At 47.4% G+C, this 21549-nt stretch overlaps 1 protein-coding gene across 6 annotated transcripts in view; it reads left to right on the forward strand.

Moving 5' to 3' along the window:
* GATAD2A (GATA zinc finger domain containing 2A) overlaps window positions 1-21549 on the forward strand; it is an 88086-nt gene that overhangs the window by 12530 nt on the left and 54007 nt on the right. For 5 of the 6 annotated variants that reach the window (XM_082651857.1, XM_082651858.1, XM_082651859.1 and 2 more), the window contains exon 2: window positions 12058-12145. In XM_082651857.1, the coding sequence (XP_082507983.1) occupies window positions 12131-12145 (15 nt within the window). In that variant the 5' untranslated portion in view covers window positions 12058-12130. Of the gene's footprint in view, window positions 1-12057; window positions 12146-14136; window positions 14251-21549 lie in introns of those variants that run through there. The other variant, XM_082651861.1, reaches the window with a different exon arrangement.

A 21549-nucleotide genomic window follows, 5' to 3' on the forward strand; every position in this document is an offset into this window, starting at 1 on the left:
TTTATTTATTTATTTGGCTGCACCGGGTCTTAGTTGAGGCACATGGGATCTTCGTCGCGGCATACAGGATCTTGTTTTAGTTGGGGCATGCGAACTCTTAGTTGCGGCATGTGGTATCTAGTTCCCTGACCAGGGATCGAACCTGGGCCCCCTACATTGGGAACGTGGAGTCTTAGCCACTGAAGCACCACGGAAGTCCCTCTTAAATTTGTTCTTAATTGGCTTATGTAGTGTAAGCCACAATTTACTGATAAATGTTGCCATCGTTGTAGTTTCTTCCTTGGAACTTTGCAGCATTTTAATCACTCATGCAGTTTTTGTGATCCTTGTGATACATCATCAGAGTTTGTGGCAATGATGAAGTGTCTGGGGCTGGGAACTGGCTTGTTGGCCTGGACCTTGCCATGAGGCCTCGGGACTCCTGGGCTGAACACGTGGCCTCAGTCACGGCCATCAGTGCTGTGATGTGGTTGTTGGATGGCTCCAGCCACGTGTCAGAAGTTACTAGATGGTTTTGACTGTTTGACCTGGTTCCTGACAGATAGAGAAACTGAATTCTGCCTCTTAGGAAAGCTTGGTTGCTCAGATGGTTGTAGCTTGTTTTGTATTTGAAGACCCAGCATCAGACTGGATTTCCAGAATTCTACCAAGGCCACCCTTCTGTCCAAAACTCAGCTAGGGGGCATCTGGAGGTTTGTGTGTGAACAATGCTGACCTTGCCGCCTGCCTGGGTACTCACTAGCTGCTCTGGATTTGGATCTAGGCGGACCCTTTGGTGTTTTGGAAAGTACCACCTTACATAGATCTCAGTTACTTGTTCTCAGTCTCCTGTTGCCTGCCTGGAGGATGGGACCCTTCATGAGGATCAAGGTGGCAGAGGCCAGCTGAGGCTCCAGGTCCGTCCAGCAGTAGTGGGACAGCTGGTGGGTGCTTTCCTTGGTAGCGAGCAGACAGTAGCCCTGCCTCCCAGGAAGTGCCCAAGTGCCACAGGGGCCCTTCTGGGCAGGGGTGAGGGGATGGGGGAGTAGGGGAGTGCGTTTTAGAGGTGAAAACTGGAGGTCCTCTCCTGGACTGTGTGGTCTGCCAAGTTTACATTTCTTTTTTTTTTTTCTTAATTAATTTATTTTATTTTTGGCTGTGTTGGGTCTTCGTTGCTGTGCACGGGCTTTCTCTAGTTGCGGCGAGCGAGGGCTACGCGTGGGATTCTCATTGCAGTGGTTTCTCTTGTTGTGGAGCACGGGGTCTAGGCACGTGGGCTTCAGTAGTTGTGGCACTCAGGCTCAGTAGTTGTGGCTCGCAGGCTCTAGAGTGCAGGCTCAGTAGTTGTGGCACATGGACTTAGTTGCTCCTCGGCATGTGGGATCTTCCCGGACCAGGGCTCGAACCCATGTCCCCTGCATTGGCAGGCAGATTCTTAACCACTGCACCACCAGAGAAGTCCCCCTAGTTTACATTTCTTTGGTGATATTTCTGCCATCCTACCTGCTGCTACCTGACCAAAATAGTCTTATCTTGGACCTTACAGGGATAAGCTTTGTGAACTACTTTTAGATTTTGTTTGGATTTCAAGACCATGAAGTTTTTTCCTTTAGGCCCAGGTAGGTCTTCATTTATATACAGTGGGGCCAGCACAGAACACTGCTCCCTCCATGCTCCTGAACAGGTTTTCCCTTCTCTATTCCAGTTCTGGAAAGTGAGATACCGGTTCTTAAACTTGTGGGGAGCACCTGCCCTAGTTACCAGCTTGCGCCAGATTGCTGCTTGTTCACCAAGACTGCCTGTTTGAAGATGGCCGGTGAGGAAGTATAAACTCTGGGCTCAGCCTATGGCCTTCATGTTGCTCCTCAGAGAGACCTGGGGTGATGTGCAGGTCTTTGCCCTGTCCATGAATATGCAGATCATGGTTGGTGCCTGTGTCATCACAGAGTTGGGGTCTGTCTTTACGGCATAGAGAAGGTGCTCAGCTGGTGGCTTTGCTTCTGCTTTCTCAGCACACACAGGCCCACGGCCACAGGACCTGGGTTGAGGCAGCACATGGCGCCTGTGGCCAGGGCCGGGACCCCTCAGAGGCAGTGGAGGACACCTAGTCCTCCACTTGGTGAAAAAAGGATTCTTGCTTTTCCGGGAGATTGTGTGATAAATAAGGTGTTGCTTCTTTAAAAACAAACTCAAGAAAACTTGCCACAAGAATGGAATGGCTGGAGGTTTTATTTCTTGACATGAAAATAAATACTGATACAGCTGGTTGACATGCTTTGTGACGTGGAGGCCACCTGGATGGTGCCTTCTTGGCAGTGAGGCCCGCTGCTTTGGGAACCTCCTGTTCAGGCCACCTGCTGTAATGGAGATCTTCTGTGGTTGGGGCTTTTTGTGATCCTCACTCTCAAATTTTTCTGTTCCGAGTGGTCCTGGAGACTCAGTTACCTCCTCAGCCTCCCCCTTGTTAGTCGTCCCAGGAGGACACTATATTTTGCAGTCACAGGCCACACAGGGACATGTCTGTTTGGAAAGGAGACTGCCTGTTTGCCCAAGCCAAACTAGGTGGGGAAGCCCAGAAAATCATTTTTGCCCTTCTTATTCTGGAGCAGTTAACCAAAGTGATAATTGAGGTGCTATGGGCGTTTCTATCTGAAATTATTGGTAATGAACCAAATGTCCTCCTCTTGTTGGAGTTGGGTACCTCATGTGGGGTCATTTGGTGTCACTGTTTTCCCACATAGCATCCATGGACTTGGCCGGTGTGGTGACTGACTCCCCTGGGCCTGGCTTTGTGTCAGCCTCACAAGATAAGTGGGTTTGGTACTCAGACCTTGAGGAGGGGATGCAGTGTTTTCCTCTTCAGTGACATTGATTGCTGAGTGCATTGTTGGGGCTAGTTGTCTGTGTCTCTGTTCTCTTTTGAGTTTGACGTGAGTTTGACGTGTCCAGAACTCAGGGCTCACACCGCCAGTGGGCCTGCGTAAGGGTTTCTGAGTCTGGCTCAGGTGCTCCAAGGAATAGGTTTGGGTTGTGCTGTGATATCTCTGGCTTCCACATATAGGAAAAGATTGTGCCCAAGACGAGTTAGTTATCTTTATCGTTCATCTAACAGGGATTTCTTGACTCCCTTGGTTCATGGCTGTGAGATGGGGCTGGAATAGGTGTGTCCTGGGGAGACAGAGTGCTCTGGGAGGCAAGAACTGGGGTGATGAGACTTGGCATACTTGAAGTCCATCTGAGGTATAACATTAGATGCTGCTTTCATCTCACTATTGTAAGTCTTTCCAGTATCTTTTTGTGCAATTTATTTGGGGAGTGGAGGGAAGGACTGGTTGATAGTAGAACATGTCAGGGACATGGCTGGTCTGGGAAACAGGGTTCTAGAGCCATGCTTTTTGGCTGTGGGTGTACCAGACCCATGGGCCTTGTTCTGTACACACTAAGGCCTCGAAAGGTTAAAATGATTTGTTGTTCTACCTCAAAGAGACATTGTACTGAGTGAAATACGCCAGACAGAAAAGGACAAATACTGCATGATTCTATTTATATGAGGCACCTAGAGTAGTCAGATTCATAGAGACAGAAAGTAGGATGGTGGTTGCCTGGATGGGCATGGGAGGGAGGGAAAAATGGGTAGTTAGTGGGTAGTTAGTTAATGGGGACAGAGTTTCAGTTTTGCAAGGTGAAAAAGTTCTGGAGATGGATGATGGTGATGGCTGTACAACAGTGTGAATGTACTTAATGGCACTGAACTGTACACTTAAAAATGACTAAGGCCAAAATATGATTAAGACAGTAAATTTTATGTTATGTGTATTTTAGCACAGTAAAAAAAAAAAGGAAAAAAACCCAGAACCTTTCTGAATTCAGAAATAGCCTGCATCCTTATGAGAGCATGCATGCATTTTTAAAAATAAATTTATTTATTTATTTTTGGCTGCATTGGGTCTTCGTTGCTGCACGCGGGCTTCTCATTGTGGTGGCTTCTTTTGTTGCGGAGCACGGGCTCTAGACACGTGGGCTGCACTAGTTGTGGCATGCAGGCTCAGCAGTTGTGGCCCACAGGCTCTAGAGCACAGGCTCAGTGGTTGTGGTGCATGGGTTTAGTTGCTCCGCGGCATGTGGGATCCTCCCTGACCAGGGATCGAACCCGTGTCCCCTGCATTGGCAGGTGGACTCCCAAGCACTGCGCCACCAGGGAAGCCCGGCAGGAGGATTCTTAACCACTGCACCACCAGGGAAGCCTAGAGCATGCATTTTTATCCTCCAAGAGTTAGCTTAGGGAGAAATGAACAGAGACACTCACATTTTGATGGTCTACCTTATGCCAGATACTAGGGGCTTTAAAAAAAAAAAAAAAAGATATACATGGTTCTAGAAGGCTCATTTTAACATCATCTTGGGAGCGTGATTCCATGGGTGTTCTTTGGTCCCTAGAGCGGTGGGGCCTGGATGCACTTCCTCCCCTCAGTAGAGTCACACAGAACTAGAGTCTGCAGGAGATTTAGGAGGACAGTCCAGGAACATTTGAGATCTTCTCTCCTCCAGTGCTCAGCGCAGAGATTGAAGGTGTTCCTTGGTTTTCTGTGGCTCTTTGTTAGAGAATTCCCTTAGTGTGGCACATATTGATGTGTATGCACAGAAGGGGAGACTCTAGTTCGTAGTTACTCGTTACTAACACAGAAGTTATTTCCTCTTTTGTTCTTGTGACATTTTCTTCAAGGTATCCTTTAATATCGTAATGCCCTAATGCTAGACATTTCAAACACCTACCAAAGTCTCAGACTTGTCTAGATGTGAACATTTGATCCCTGGGCTTTTTAAAATTTTATTTATTTTTTTTATTGTTTTATTTTATTTATTATTATTTTTGGCTGTGTTGGGTCAGTTGTGGCACGTGGGATCTTTGATGAGGCATGCAGGATCTTTCGTTGCGGTACGCGTGCTTCTCTCTAGTTGTGGCGTGCGGGTTTTCTCTTCTCTAGTTGTTGTGCGTTGGCTCTATAGTTTGAGGCATGTGGGCTCTGTTGAGGCGCACGAGCTCAGTAGTTGTGGCGCACGGGCTTAGTTGCCCTGTGGGATCTTAGTTCCCTGACCAGGGATCAAACCCGCGTTCCCTGCATTGGAGGGCGGATTCTTTACCACTGGGCCACCAGGGAAGTTCCTGATCCCTGGGCATTTTAAGTATGGGGGTTTATCTGAAGTTCTGAACTGCCGAGTGGACTGCCTGGGCAGCTGCTAGGGATCGAGGGTGGAAACACTGAAAGGAACCTTGTTATAAGGAATCAAAATATTTTGAGGAACAACATTAATCATAGTAGTCAAAGTAAGAACTAGTTGCTTCTCTTTGAGAGCCTGCCTGGAGCCAGGGCCTGCCACTTGGTCCTCAGGATGGTCTTGAGTCCTAAGGGGCTAGGTGGGCTCCCAGGGGCACAGTTGGATTTGGCCCCAGGCTGGATGGACTGTTTAATTATCAGGAGGGTCGTGGCTGGGCAGCTAGCTGTATGATTCATCAGTAGGATTCTGTTCATTATCATCAGGATGGTCTGGTAGTGTGAAAGGGAGGGATGCTCAGAAGAAAGGAGGGTCGTGCTGGAGTCAAGCCTTCGAGAGGGCAGGGCCTTCTGTTGGAAGGATTGTTGATGGGTTTTTTAGGGAGGGATATGGAATCTTGGCAATAGAAATGGGGAGGGGAGTGCAGGGTGTGGGTGAATGGGTGCTGGGGTAGGTCACACTTCTTAGTGGTGATAGGGGAGGCCCTTCCAGACACAAGGCCATTGAGGCCTAAGGGAATCTCCAGGCACCTTTCTCCAAACAGCCATGTGAGGGAGTTGGGGAGAGCTCCCCCCACCCCAAGAAGCTCTGGGCTCCGCAGGGGCTGTGGCGACGCTGTGGCCTTGCCTATCTCCATATTGTTTCTTCCTGATGTTATATTTATATTGTTATGTTTTTGCATCAGGGTGGTGGTGAAAACATAGTGGTTGAGTATTTATAACTCACAGAGGATGCCATTTTGTCATTTCTTCTCCATGCCTCCTTGGGCCTTGGATAAGGAGATGAGCAAGCGCCCTTTCTCTTGTGGAGTGTAGAGCGTTTGGGGGAGAGAACCTAGTGGGATGCTTGATGTCAGATGTCAAGATCAGCCGTGCCACGTGATGGGGCTGTAGTCCTCGGGGATGGAAGCAAGGAGAGGGTGCCTGAGTAACACATGTTTTGAGTTTGAAAGGTGAGTGGGGGGAAGGAAGGACTTTCATGGCAGTGAGAACAGCATGTGCAAAGGCCCAGTGGTGGAGGAAGGCAGATATGGTGGGTAAGATGAATCGAAACAAGGCCTGTGTGGTTGGAGCCAGGAGCATGGTGTGTGTACACGTACTATGTGAGTCCCAGATGACTTCATAGGGTCACCTGCGCCTAAACAGTCAGGGCCTTAAAGGCTGTGGTGAGGTGTTGGGGGGTTTTAACGAGCTTTAGGAACAGCTGCATTGGCATAGTGTGGGGAGTGGACAGTCTGTCTCTTGGTGAGGCCGTGGTTACTGTGGCTGAGGGAGGAGAGTCAGGGGCAGACCGGGGGTCTGGAGGGCACATACTGGTTGTTACCCTGGTAGATGCTTTGGCTTGACAGTAGAGACCGGCCAGCTCTGGTTGCCAAGGATAGGCTTGTGCAGCTGGCCTCACTGTCGGCTCCTTGGCCCTCATGGGGTTGGTTCTTTGCCTCTCGAGTCTGCCTAGTCATGCTCTCCCTCACTCTGTGGGGATATAGGGTTAATGAGGCTCTTTGCCTTGGGGAGAGCAGGTACTGCTTGGTCCCCTGGGGCTGACGTGGAGCTGAAGCACCCCCTTGCTGTGCCTCTGCCTTGACTTCTTGTCTCAGGCATGCTGCTCTGCCTGAGTCATCTCTGTCATCTCTGTCCCTTTAGAGCCTGTTAGGGCCATGGTTCCCTCCTGCTCTCAAGGATCAGGTAGTCAGTATTTTCCACCGTTGCTGTCTTTGTCACTACTCAGCTCTGCCCTGTAGGTGAAAGCCGCTGGAGACAGTGCAAACTTGAGTGGGCGTGGCTGTGTCCCAGGAAAGCCATTCGCCAGAACAGGCCCAGGCAGTAGTTTGCCGACCCTTGGATTAGGGAATTGACTCTGACCCAAGTTAATCTTTCCCTAACCAGCCAGCGCATGTTGGAGCAGTGTGACCTCTGGGCTTCCTTGAGATGATCCACTGTTGCCCTGCCTCAGTTTCTCCCTTTCTCATAGAGCTAGCTGGGGACTTCCTCTCCTTGACAGTTAGCAGTACAGTCGCTAAGACTGTTGGCAGAGAGGGTCTGGGTGGGGTGCTCATTTTGTGTGGAACACGTGGACTTTGTGGACCTAGGGGTAGGAGAAGGTGAATAGTATTATTGCTGGGTTTCACCTTGGAGGTTTTTTGGCTTAATGTGTTCCCGGGATTGGATTAGAGCCAGAGTGGTAAAACACTGGGCAAGTGTTTGGTGAGTGCAGACGGTGGTAGGAGGAGATTAGAAGTGTGCAGCTTCCATAGGGCCAGGCCTCGGAAGGGATGATGGGGCCCTCTGGGGGGCACCTTGGAGAGCCCAGGCTTCCCCATCAGGTGCCCATGGCCTCTGAGAGCTGTCCCTGGGCTGGCCATGGGCATTGCAGCTGAAGCGTCTCTAAGGAACTGGAGCTCCCTAGACAGCAGCCAGTGTCTGGCCGGAGGCTCCTCCCCTCAAGTTAAAAGGGAGCGGACCTCTCTTGCCTGAGCTGGAGAGGATGAAGTGGCAACAGTGGACTCTTTTTTTTTAACAGTGGACTTTTGTTGCCCAAAGTGCAGTGACTTGATTTCATGTAAACCACCAATCACTGCCTCCTTACCAAGTGTGATCTCCCTCAGATTGGGAAATTGTTGTTTGGGTAGGTCGAAGATTCGGGGTGTTGTGTGTGTATGCATGTAAGTGGAGTACCCAGGTGCAGGGTCAAAGCCAAACCATAATGATTTATCAAGGGAGTGGAAGAGTCTCTTACGAGTTGGTAATTGTGTACTTAAGGGTTACTTGATACTGTTTTAAATATATGGATTGGAAATAAAAACAGTAAAAGCTCTCTAAACCCAGCCAGTGTGGGGTAGATGGCACAGCAACCCAAATGATATACCAGTGGAAAGTGATTACAGTTTATTTTAGAGAAATGCTCCCAATCCTGATGGTGCTAAGTGGTCTCTGCTTGGTTTCTGCTCCTTCGTGAATTTTGCTCTCATTGTATCAAGGGGTTTTTGGGGTGTGAACTCCTCAGATTGGTTCTTTCTCCCTCAATGTTAAACCATCTCTGCTCATTCATTCTATAAATATTTATTGAGCACCGGACACTGTTGGAGGTGCTTGAAATGATATCAGGCACCAGGCAGACACCCTTTTCCTTGTGGCATTTATGTTCTTGCCAGGTGAGAAAGTCCATAGATACAGTAGCTGTGTTGTGTGGAGTTTGAGGAGGGGCCAGGGCTGTGGCAGAGAAAGGGCAGGGTGAGCAGGGTGGGCCTCTTTGAGGGAGACATTTGAGCAGTGACTTGGGGGTACACGGAGGAGATAGCCATGGTGGGGGAGAGTGATGGAGGCAGAGAGCAACTAGCACAAATGCTAGCACAAAAGCTAGCAACTACTGTTAGAACAGGCTGTGTACAGACGTTTTTGGGAAATTGTGTGAAGCTGAATATGGACTGGGCATTTGTTGACATTTAGAGATTATTGTATGGTAGTTATGTTTTCAAAGGTCATTTTCAACTTGGGATGCAAATTGAAGAATTGATTGTTAAAATTACAAAGTATCGGGGATTTTGTTGAAAACCTTGAAGAACCCCAAGGTGGGAGGGTGCCTGGTGTGTTGGAGGCCAGCATGGCTGGAGGAGGGTGGACATGTCAAGAGAGGATGGGGCTTCACTCTGAGCGATTGCAGGGCCTTTGGAAGGTTTCGAGCTGAGGAATGAAAGCAGGGGGTCCAGTTTGCAGACCTCCGTCGTATTAAGGGAGGATAGTGTGGCAAGTGGAGGTGTGAGAAGTGGTGGGACCCCAGATGTGTTTGATGGCAAAATCAGTAGGATTTCCTGGCAGACTGGATGATGGGTAGTCCTATCAAGAAGGCAAGTGCAGCCAAAAAAAAAAGGGACTTTCTGGCGGTCCAGTGGTTAAGACTTCTCGCTCCCAATGCAGGGGTCACAGGTTTGATCCCTGACCGGGGAACTAAGATCCCACATGCCTCATGGCGCACACAAAATAGAAAAAAAAAAAGGCAACTCCAGATTTTAATCTGAGCATTTTGAAAGACTGAATTTACCATGAGCTGAGGTGGGGAAAGCTGTGGTGGAGGGTGAAAGTCTGAGGTGACCTTAAAACTTCTTGTATGTTGCATACTGCCCCATGATGCACTGTATGCATTATGATAACAGATTAAGGTCACCTTTCTCGCAGGTTAACCCTTCAGGAAAATGTCCAGTGTGTCTTGTGGTCTCACGGAGTTAGGGTACTTGGATCTTTGTTGAAAATCATTTGTCCACATGTGCATGGTGTATTCTGTTCCATCTGTCTACTTGTCTGTCTTTACGTTCATATCATACTCTCTTGGCTACTGTTAACTTTACATACAGTATGTCTTGAAATCAGGTTAGGTAAGTCTTCCAAATTTGTTTCTCTTTTTCAGTATTTCACTAGTCTAAGTCCTTTGCATTTCCATATAAATTTTGGAATCAGTCTGTTTTTTCCGGCAAAACATGCCTGCAGTTTTTTTTTCTTAATAAATAAATTTATTATTTAATTTTTGGCTGCGTTGGGTCATCGTTGCTGCACACGGGCTTTCTCTAGTTGTGGCGAGCGGGGGCTACTCTTTGATGTGGTGTGCAGGCTTCTCATTGTGGTGGCTTCTCTTGTTGTGGAGCAAGGGCTCTACACACGCGGGCTTCAGTATTTGTGGCACGTGGGCTCAGCAGTTGTGGCTCACGACTCTAGAGCGCAGGCTCAGTGGTTCTGGCACACGGGCTTAGTTGCTCCACGGCATGTGGGATCTTCCCGGACCAGGGCTCGAACCCGTGTCCCCTGCATTGTCAGTCAGAGTCTTAACCACTGCACCACCAGGGAAGTCCCATGCTGGCAATTTTTGATTGGGACTTTGAATCTATGAATCAATTTAGGGGAGAATTGACACCTTCTGACCCATGGAAAAGTCATATCTCTCTGTTTATTTAGGTTTTCTTTCATTTCTCTTAGCGATGTCTTACTGTAGTTTCAGCTTACAGGTCTTGCACATTTTTTTGAAAGATCGGATTTATCCTTAAGTATTTCACATTTATGGTAGTATTAATTGATTTTTTTTTAAGAGCTTTGAGTTTTGGTTGTTTGTTGCCATTTGGAACAAATGGCATGTGGAACAACATTGCCATGTGGAAATACCACTGACTTTTGTATATTGCCCTTGATCCTGAAGAGAGTAGGTGCTTGGAAAAGCCCAGGACCCCTACTTTCTGAGGCTTCCCCCTCCATGGCAGAGAGAGGCCTTGGCTTGGGAGGTAAAAGAACTCTGATCGCAACTTCCCTGGTGGTCCAGTGGGTAAGACTCTGCGCTCCCAATGCAAGGGGCCTGGGTTCGATCCCTGGTCAGGGAATTAGATCCGACACGCATGCTGCAACTAAGAGCCCGCGTGCTGCAGCTAAACGTGCTGCAACGAAGATCCCATGTGCTGCAACTGAGACCCGGCGTAGCCTTACTAACTAAGTAAATAAAAAAAAAAAAAAAGAGAGAGAGAACTAAGATTCATGGCATCTACTGCATTTCCCAGCCTGAGTGGGGCCAAAAAGAGTGGCAGAAAGGGCCCCTCTCCCTAGGAGCTAGCCCTGGTGGTGGCTGTAGCCCTGGCCCTCACTGAGGAGGATGCTGTGTGCTCCTTGGTTCCCAAAGGTCTTTGCATAGAGTTCACTGATACTTGCTTATTTTGCAAGTTCTCCTGTGGGAGTGTTTCTCGCCATCCATGAGCTGTGAATTGCTGTGAACCCAGCTTAAAAATAAAGTTTTCATATCAGAGCAAGCTCCTGATAGTCATGTGGGTGCAAAGAATGACAACAGAGGTGATATTGACAATATTTGGCAAGCTACAACTGACAACTGCCTGGGAGTCTGAGATTTGGCTGGTTCACTGGGTTCAATCTCTGTGCCCAGAGGCCTGGACATCTGATGTCACAAAGGAGGGGAAGTTCTGGGACCATGCTATCTCTGGGACCTTGGGAGAGTTCCTAAACATTCTTGAGCCTTAGTTTTCCTATCTGTGAAACAGGCAGACTCTTTCTGCCTGGGCAGTGTAAGACCTTTGGAGTTGATCCCTGGGTGAAACTTCTAGTTGCCCTGTGGCGGTGAAGCCGCCTCCATGTGGGAGATGAATTTTGTCCATCCCTGGGCACCTCATGCCCTCAGCTTCTTGAGGGCAAACTCTGCACTGCCGGTAATGGTGGGTGGTTTCCTTGGGGTCTATGTTGGGGAGTGCGCACTGGGGAGGGGAGAGGTCATCTCTGGAGAGGGAGACCTGGGTGGCCCTGGGCAAGTTCCTGAATATCAGACATGTCAGGTCCCTTATGTGTAAAATGAGGGTGATTGTGTAATTTATCCCTAAGATTGTCCTGGGGATTCAAAGAGATACTGAATTGTAGCATAGTACCTGGAACTCACTACTAAACATCTATTAAATGCTAGTATTTCTATTTCTGCTGTTAATGTCATTACCATTATCATCAAAACCTTGAAGTGTTTTCTGTGTGTTCAGTATGTTGGCTTGTGGTTGTGTACCACCTCTTGTCTCCATCCATATTGCTAAAGATGAGATCTGTAGTGTTTGAGATGTTAGTATTTATTGGTTAGTGCACCTTATTGGATCATACATCAGAGACTGATAGAAATTGATTTCCTCAGCTTGCCCTCCCTTGGAAGGTAGCAGACACAGAGCTCTGTTTGAAATCTAGAATTTTGCAATTCCAGGGATTGGAGACATTTAAAACTGTCTGTACATTCCAGAAATTTTCCTTGGAAACTCAGTGTTTCTTCCTCTGTTCTTTGCTTTAGGTTGGCCAGCACGTTGACGGAGTTGCCTTTTGACATAGCTCCCACCATGGCCGGCTGGTAGGACCACCGTCCCATGCCCAGAAGCCAGGTGAGTGTGTAGTATCTAGTATCTGTGGAACGGAGGCACTGACTTACCCAGTAGGCGTTATTCAGGTCCTTGGACATTTGAAACAGAGCACTGCTTTAAAAGCTGATGGCCACCTCCTAGAGGAGAAGGAGGAAGACAGGTACCTCTGGGATTGCACATTGGGCCATCTCCACAGGGCTGCCCAGGCCCTGCCTCCTCCAGGATGGCCGTTTGCTCTCCTGTTGCATCTCAGGGGTCGCTCGTTTGAAAAGGCCAGGCCCAAGTAGGATGAACTGTCCTCCGTGAGCATCAGGGGCAGAGGATAATCCTGGCCAAGTGACCTTTGCCCTCTGGCCATTCCTGTGATTTCCCAATGCTGACAGAAACTGTTAGAATTTATCCTTAACCACCAGTGCTTGGAGCTCATTGCCCTTACCGCACCCCGTGCCTATGGGGAAACTGAGCCATCCCCTACTGCTTATAGGGCTCTCAGGTGGAGACTCTGTCCAGGGCTTTCGGGACCCAGCAAGACAGAGCCCAAAACCCAGGTGGGATTTTGTCTGTTACTATCAGACCAGTGATGTTTTGGGCCAGGGCTGCCTACCTGGAGAAGAATGTAGGACTGAGAGACGTCTTAGAACACGGAGATAGCTTGGAGACCTCCTGGGTTGGTTAGCTGCTTCCTCTTATAGGCCAGCTGGCTGGTGACTTTCCAAGGGGTGTATGCCCTTCAAACAGTGTCACAGCTGCACAGGGTAAGAACTGGCTGCTGGGCTGAGCAAGGTATGTGACAAGGGTTGGGGGTCGGTTTGTGAGGTTTCAGCTCTTATCTGCATATAGCGAGATGATAGTATGGGCATGGTCAGGTAATCCTGGTGTCAGGAAAACATTTCCAGAATGTTTACCCAGCAAAAACAAACTTTACTGGTATTTAAAAAAAAAAAAAATTTTTTTTTAATTGAGATAATTTGCATACCATATAATTCACCCATTTGTAGTATACAGTTTAGTGATGTTTTTGTATATTCAGGAGTTGTACAAATATCACATCTATCTAGTTCCAGAACACTTTCATCACCTTCAAAAGAAAGCCCACACCCATTAGCAGTCCCTCTCCAATCTCCCTTCCTCAGCCCCTGGCAACCACTAATCTACTTTCTATCTCTATGGATTTGCCTGTTCTGGACATTTCATATCAATGGAATCACATAATATCTATGACCTTGTGTGTTTAACTTCTCATACTCAGCAAGTTTTCAGGGTTCATCCACTCTGTAGCATGAGTCAGTGCTTCATCCATTTTTGTGGCTGAGTATATTCCATCAAATGGATAGACCACATTTTGTTTATCCATTCATCTGGGATAGATTTGGGCTATTCCCACCTTTCGGTAATTATGAATAGTGCTGTGAACATTTATGTACACAAATTTGTGTGGACTTGTTTTCACTTCCTTTGGATATATACCTAGGAGTGGAATTGTTGGGTCATGAGTCTTTAATATTCTGAGGAACTGCCAGACTGTTGTTATTGTGGCTGCACCATTTTACATGCCCCCCCAGCCCTGCCCCAGGCCCCCAGAGCTCTCTGGAGACAAAAAATGACTCAAAGTCTGTGCCGGTTTCCTAGGCTAGTTGAGGATCATCGGTGTTGACAGTGCTCGTTACCTGGTGCTGGTGGCAGCATGCAGTGAGCCAGCCACCTAGAAAGTGGGTTTGGCGCTTGATTGTCAACAGGCTCTCTTTGGACGTTAGTGTTGGAAAATCGTGGTACTTTACGTCTTGACAAGGTCTTACCTGCAGCCCAGAGGGGTGAGTGATCATCCCTTATCCTATAGCCCAGGGCATTGTCTGAAGGCAGTGGGCTGGCTTAGGGTTCTCTGAGGTCCTCGGCTGGGTGACCCCACCTCTGCCGGGCCCTTTGTTAACTAGGAAGTACATAGTCCAAGCAGTAAGTACTTGCTGAGTGAATGAATGAATGAATGAAAGAAAACTGCTCCTTTCCTATCACAGGGTCAACAAGGAAGACACAGCCAGAGCATTACAAAGCAGTTAGTTTGGTGATTCCGGAGGGAATTTCTGGAAGCCCCCTCAGATGTTCCCTCTGGCCCTGCCTCTCTGTACCCGGTGAGTGAAGGGGCTTGACGGGAAAGGATGGTCTGTGAATGGTTGTGGCAGATGGTGGTCGATGTCAAACAGGCAAAAACACCCTTGAGCAATTTTATTTTTTGGCTGCGGTGTGGGATCTCAGTTCCCTGACCAGGGGTCGAACCTGGGCTCTTGGCAGTGAGAGCACAGAGTCCTAACCCCTGGACCACCAGGAAATTCCCTGAGCAGTTATTTTTAAGAGATGTATAAATATGTCAGCTTGTGTACTTTTTGTTGTGGGTGTAAGTCAGCTCAGCAGATTGATTGATTGTTCCACTTTCAGTTGAACCATGGCCTAAAGTCAGCTGAGGCCTCCCCATTCCTGCTGCTCAGGACTCTGGGCACAGAGGAAGAGCAAGGCAGGAGGAGGACTGGGTCCTGGGGAGTCTTGAGGCGCATACACAGCCCCCACACGATGCCCCCACAGTGTATGTGGCTGTCAGTGTGAATACTGAGGGTCAGGCTGCCTGCTTGGGCTAATGGAATTGGTGTCCACCCTTGAATTTTGCTTGTCGGGTCCTGTTCGTTCAGCAGCTACGTATACTGCTCGCGTGCTGAGAGACTGGCCTTGTGCTTGGTGTTACGGATCAAAAATGGGTGTGACTTACAGAAAAACAAACAGGAAAAGCAAATGCAGATGACCCTTAACCAAGGCATAAAAGATACTCAGTCTTTTCTGATACTAAGAATAATGCTTTTTGGAGCTTCCCTAAGATATTTCTGACCCTTTGTCCTGAAAGGTGGACACCATTCTCTTGGTGGGAATGACGCAGCACCATATGTTGCTTTTGGAGGTTCACAACTCCTCGGAGGGGGATTTGCTTACCCTTTGCTCCAGCAAGTCCACTTCTAGAAATGTATGCCAAAGATAGACTGTCAAAAATAAGGTTTGTGACAAGACTGTTCATTACAACATTCTGAAGTATAAAACTGGAAATAACTTAGATGTTTGTCATTTGGGCCTGGGACTGATGGGGCTGGATCGCCAGTGGGGTGGAGCCGAGCCCCTGAGCAGAGGAAGGAGGGGTGTCTTCTTGTCATGGTGATGGGATTTCTAGGGTGAAATGAGTAGAAAAAATTATAAGGTGAAAGATAAAGAGATGTACCGCACTCACTTTTATCCCTCATAAGGAACGGTGGGGGTGGGATATAGACATGTGTATTTGTTTATATTTTATTTTATTATTATTTTTTAATTTATTTAATTTATTTTTTGCTGTGTTGTGTCTTCGTTACTGCGCGGAGGCTTTCTCTAGTTGTGGCGAGTGGGGGCTACTCTTCGTTGAGGTGCGCGGGCTTCTCATTGCAGTGGCTTCTCTTGTTGTGGAGCACAGGCTTCAGTAGTTGTAGCATGCGGGGTCAGTACTTGTGGCATGCGGGCTCAGTAGTTGTGGCACGCGGTCTTAGTTGCTCCGTGGCACGTGGGTTCTTCCCGGACCAGGGCCTCGAACCCTTGTACCCTGCATTGGCAGGTGGATTCTTAAGCACTGCGCCACCAGGGAAGCCCTGTATTTTATTTTTATTTTTCCTTTTTTTGGGGGGGCCATGCCATGTGGCATGCGGGATCTTAGTTCCTTGAGCAGAGATCGAACCCAGGCCCTCGGCAGTGAGATTGCAGAGTCCTAACCACTGGACCACCAGGGAATTCCCTAAATCATAGTAGTTTGATTGTAAGATATGAGATATGCCATAAAGGCAAAAATTAGAAAAAAATCTTTAACTGTTTTTAGGAATCATATTTTTGGTTTCAGGTCAACAATGCCCATAGTCTTACTGTTACATATTGTAGGAGAAAACAAGTAATTGATGTCTTTAAGAACCAAAATTGGGAATTCCTTGGTGGTCCACTGGTTAGGACTCCACGCTTCCACTGCTGGGGGCCTGGGTTTGATCCTTGGTTGGGGAACTATGCCTCCCCCCCAAAAAAAGGAACCAAAATTTTTAGGATGAAAGACATATGCAAATAAAAGATCAAAATACTTAAGTGAAAATGTTTTAATTCTAAATCTGCATTGGGAATGTCCCAGTTGTATAAGATGGTACCAGGGTTGTGTCAGAAGGAATCCCCCCTTCCACCCCACCAAGGGTGGGGCAGGTAAATGTGAATGAGAATTAGTCCCTGAGTTGGAGCCTCAAATGTATTAAAAAAATCCAGTGTTCCTATTGGTGCTCAAAGGAAAGGAAGAAACTCACTGGTGCCCTTTGGAAGGTGTTAGGGAATCAACTCATTTTGAAAATTGGTAGATAGAAGGAAAGAAGCAAGCATTTATCTTGCCTCTACTCTACAGACTGTATTTGCAAGGAACAAAAAAGGGAGTAAGAGCTAGTTTCCTTCGAAGATAGATTAGTGCTGCCAGAATTTTCCGGAATGCTCTACTCGCACTGTCCAGTGTGGTACCTGGAATATCGTGATTGAGGAAGTCAAGTTTTAATTTTATTTGATTTAAATCTTTTTAAATAGCCACATGTGGCTAATGGACCGTGTAGCTGTTAACATTCTGGCTAATTAATATGAAACGATGGGATTATAAATTCATACATTTGCAGGCATCTGATGAAATGGTGGGTCTAGACAGTGGACCTCAGTGGCTTCCAGCCCCCAAGGAAGGGTGCACATGCTTCCAGAGGGATGTGTGCTTGGTTGGACCTCAAAATCTAGTTTTGGGACATTGGGGTTGTGTTACATTATACCACAGGGATGCCAACTGGCAAAACCCAATTGTGGGAAACAGGACAAATGGCCTGATTTCTTCAACGTATGATTGAAAAGAAAGTGGCAGGGGAACTTGTAGGTTTCAGCCAAGCGTGACTTCAACAAAGATTGAGGAATGATTGTTTAATTGTTGATGGTGTGATCATGGGATTGTGGTTTTGTGTCCTTGTAGTGATAAACGCTGAACTGTTCATAAATGCATGTTGTATGGCATTTGCTTCTTAGAGGCTAGTGGGCGTGAGGTGTGTGAAAGACCAAGGTGGTCGTCTGACAACCATGGAAGCTGGGTGGTGGGCATGAGCAGTTAATTGTGCTGTTCTCGCTGCTTCTTTGGGTATGTTTGCAATTTTCCGTAATGAAAAGTTTGGAAGATGGTGTTTGACCCAGGCATTCCCTCAGGGAGCTTTATGATTCATGTCACCCAGGGCAGGGGAAACACTCGTTTACAAAAGTGAGGATGGTGGCCGCTTGCGGTTAAAATTCAAGCAGAAAACCTTCAGCAGAGATTCTGGAATTGCTGTGAGGGGCTGTGGCCAGTAGTAGCCTGTTAAGCGGGACAACCTCTTGTTAACAGCATTCTCATTTTCTGTAATAACAACCCTTACAGTACCTTGATGGAGCCCTTGAAGAACCTTAGTGATAAAGTGGGCGCTGTTCTCATTTCACAGGTGAGGAAGCTGAGGTGTGCAGAGATGAACCAGGCATTCTGGTTTTGACCTAATGTAGTGTGATGCTGATGGCACCTTCTGTTCTGGGAGCACTCCGCCCACCTCCCCCAGTACCCAGAGTGCATTTTATCACCACAGTGCATCAACACCCTGATGCTGTAATGTCCCATATGTTGTTTTCTGACATAAATTAATATATTATTCATTAGAAATCAATCTCACCTCTATTGGTGTGGTCTGTACATAGCAGCCATAGCCAATTAAGACTGGATAAAGTAGGTAGTTAGCTGGTCTTCAGTATGACTTCGTCTTATAAAAAGCACTGCTTTGCAGATTTGATCCTTATGTGTGATCTAGGGATTACTGCAACTCCCAGTGTGCGAGGGACCTCAGCCCCATGTCTCAGCCTGCTCTGTCCACTGCCTACCCCACACATCTGTGTGTGTCCCCCCAGTGGCCTACTGGAGTTATGCTGCTATGGGTGGGAAGCCTTTTGTTGAAACCCCAAGGGTGTCCCTGGGGGCCAGTTAGCTCCTGCTCCCTGGTAGAAACTAAGCAGGTGTTTGGGTGAATGCGTGAGTGAAATGTCTGTGAGACTGAGGCGTCTGGCACAATCCCAGTGTGAAGCCTGTGACGGACCTGACTTGAATCCAGATCTGCGGTGCTGGCCCGTGTGACCCCTGCCATCAGAGGTCTTGCCCTCTCTCCAAGTTGGCCCCCTGTTGGTAAATTGTCCCATTTGTGTCCCACGTGGTCACACTCCCATCTGTACCGTGGGCTTGCTCTGGTCCCCTTGGTTGCTGTGAGAAGCTGACGGTTGTTGCTCGTGGAAGGACTGCATCCCAGTGGACAATGGCTCTTCGATTGTTTGGGATCTTGTTACACAAAGGAGTCTTTCCTTGAGGACCCTGTTCGGTGCTCTTGGGGGTCATAGTAAACCTGCTTTTGCGTTTTAGTAGTTAAGCAGCCGTAGAGGGGTTGTGGCTCTTGAGGTTAAGATTATTTTGTTTTTTGTTTTCCTGCTTAAAAAATAATAAAGTAAAATTCACACATTTAAAGTGTACATTGGCATTTACTACGGTCACAACGTTGTGCAGCCATCACCTCTAGTTCTAGAACATTTTCATCATCCCAAAGTGAAATTTGTATGTATTACCCTATACTCCTGCATTCCCCTACCTCTGTGCCATCCAGTCCCTAGCAACCATTAATCTATCGATACTTTCTGTCTCTATAGATTCGCGTGGCTCTGGACATCTCAGATAGATGGAATCATATACTGTATGGCCTTCTGTGTCTGGCCTGTCTCACTTAGCATGTTTTCATAGTTCATCTGCATTGTGACATGAATCAGAAATTTATTCCTTTTTAAAAATTTATTTATTTATTTTTGGCTGTGTTGGGTCTTCGTGCTGCGCGCAGGCTTTCTCTAGTTGCGGCGAGTGGGGGCTACTCTTCGTTGCGGTGCGTGGACTTCTCATTGCGGTGGCTTCTCTTGTTGCGGAGCACGGGCTCTAGGCGCATGGGCTTCAGTAGTTGTGTCATGCAGGCTCAGTAGTTGTGGCTCGCGGGCTGTAGAGCACAGGCTCAGTAGTTACGGCGCACGGGCTTAGTTGCTCCGTGGCATGTGGGATCTTCCGGGACCAGGGCTCGAACCCATGTCCCCTGTATTGGCAGGCAGATTCTTAACCATGGTGCCACCAGGGAAGCCCGATTCCTTTTTATGGCTGAAAAATATTTCATTGTGTGGATACACGACATTTTGTTTATCCATTCACCCATTGATGAACATTTGGGTTGTTCTTACTTTTTGGCTGTTGTGAATAGTGCTGCTTTTTAACATTTATGTACAAGTTTTTGTTTGAATAAATGCACATCTCTTGGGTATATATCTAGAAGTAGAATTGTTGGGTCATATGGTAATTCTGTATTTAACTTTTTGAGGAACTGCCAGACTGTTTCTCACATTACTGCACCATTTTACCATTTTACATTCCCACCAGCAATATGTGGTGGTTCCAATGTCTCCACATCCTCAACAACGCTTATTTTCCTTTTTTTTTAATAGTCATCCTGGTGGGTGAGAGGTGGTATCTCATTGTGGTTTTGATTTGCATTTCCCTAATGACTAATGATGCTGAACATCTTTTCATGTGCTTATTGGCCATTTGTCTGTCTTTGGAGAAATGTCTCTTCAAGTCTTTTGCCTGTTTTGTTGAATTGGGTTTGTCGCTAAGTTTTAAGAGTTCTTTATATATTCTGACACCAGACCCTTATTAGAGATATGATTTCTAATGTTTTTCCCGCTCTGTTGATCTTTTCACTCTCTTTTGCACAGAAGAATTTAGTTTTGATGAAGTCTAATTTATCTTTTTTCTTTTGTTGATATTGAGCTTTTGTTGTCATATCTAAGAATCTCTTGGCAAATCGAAGGTCATGATTCACCCTTACATACTCTTCTAAGAGTTTTGTAGGTTTAGCTTTTAGTATTTAGGTCTTTGACCCATTTTGAGTTGATTGTCATATATGGTATGAAGTAAGGGTTTTGTTTGGTTTTGATCATTATGTTTTCTATTGACATGAAGACTTTTTGGCTTATGTAACGAGGAAGGGGAGTGCCATAGCTGGAAGTTCTGAAAGTACTTTTTCTCATCTGTTTAACAAATATGTATTGAACACCTGTTCTGTCCTGGGCCCTGGGATGGTAGCACTGAACAAAGAGATATATATTATCTGTTCTTGTGGGGGATGGGGTGGGGGGGACAAACACGTAAACGGAGAGATGAGTAAATAGAATGTCAAGTGGTGATGAAGTGGGAAAGGGGTAGAGACCCACCGAAGTGCATGGAGGGGAGATACATGTAACTTTGCTGTTTCGGCTGAAGAAGAGAGTGGTATACAGAGACGTGGGGGAGGACCTTCCAGGTAGGGGGAGCAGGAAGTACAAAAGCTCTGAGGTGGGAGTAAACTTGGTTTTCAGAGAAGCAGCTGGAATGTCAGAGTGGCTGGAGCTGAGAGAATAGGGTCGAGGGGTAGCGGGGACGTGTGGGGGACAGCAGTAGACAGGTCAGAGAGGCCGGCAGGGCCTTGGCTGGGGTGAGGCCTTGCTTTTACCTTGAGTAGCGTGTTTTACAAAATGACCACTAATGTGATATGCTCTAGGTCAGCTTGGCTATTTCCTGGAGGTTGTTGTAGGTGTCTATACCCAGAACAACCCCCTGCCCAAGGGGAAGATTTCCACTTACAGGGTGGAGGAGAGAAGTAGGATTTCTGTTCCAGCTCTCACAGCTGTGCAGGAAGTGCTGCAAGAACTGTGCATCAGTAGAAACTGTTTCTTAGGCCCATGGGCTTCTTTGAGACCAGAAACTTATTTAGTCCTAGACGTAGGTTTCCCTGCTGGCTCTGAGCCTTTTGGGGCGGCCTCCGGCCCTGCCTGCTGCAGGATGTGTGCAGGGAGGAGCTGACAAAGGAGCCCAGGCAGTGCTTCCAGGCAGTGGCGTCACCACATTGCTGGGTGTCCTGTTGAAAATGATGAAAGATGCACATTTGGTTCTCCCACTTTCCACTCACATTTCCTCCCAAGACTGGAGAAGGCTTTTCTGGCCCTTCCTGGAATTTTCTGTGTAAAACCTCCTGCCATTTCCAGCTCGATGAAGCTGGTGGTCAGGGCTGCGTTCTTGGCCAGGCCCTGAGGGAGTCAGCCCTGGAAGGGTTAAGCCCTCCCATTTTTGATGTGACGCCCGATTGGCACATTGCAGGTGGCATGGAAATGGCAGGCTTAACCCTTTGTGGGCCGAGGAGGCTCAGCCTAGGAGGCAGCTGGGAGGGACAGAGGACTGGTCCTTTCCCGTGGGAGGGAAACTCAGCCAGACATCCCTCACAGTGACGTCCTACACC

Source organism: Grampus griseus, assembly GCF_964374135.1.
Source record: "Grampus griseus genome assembly, chromosome: 3".
NCBI lineage: Eukaryota > Metazoa > Chordata > Mammalia > Artiodactyla > Delphinidae > Grampus > Grampus griseus.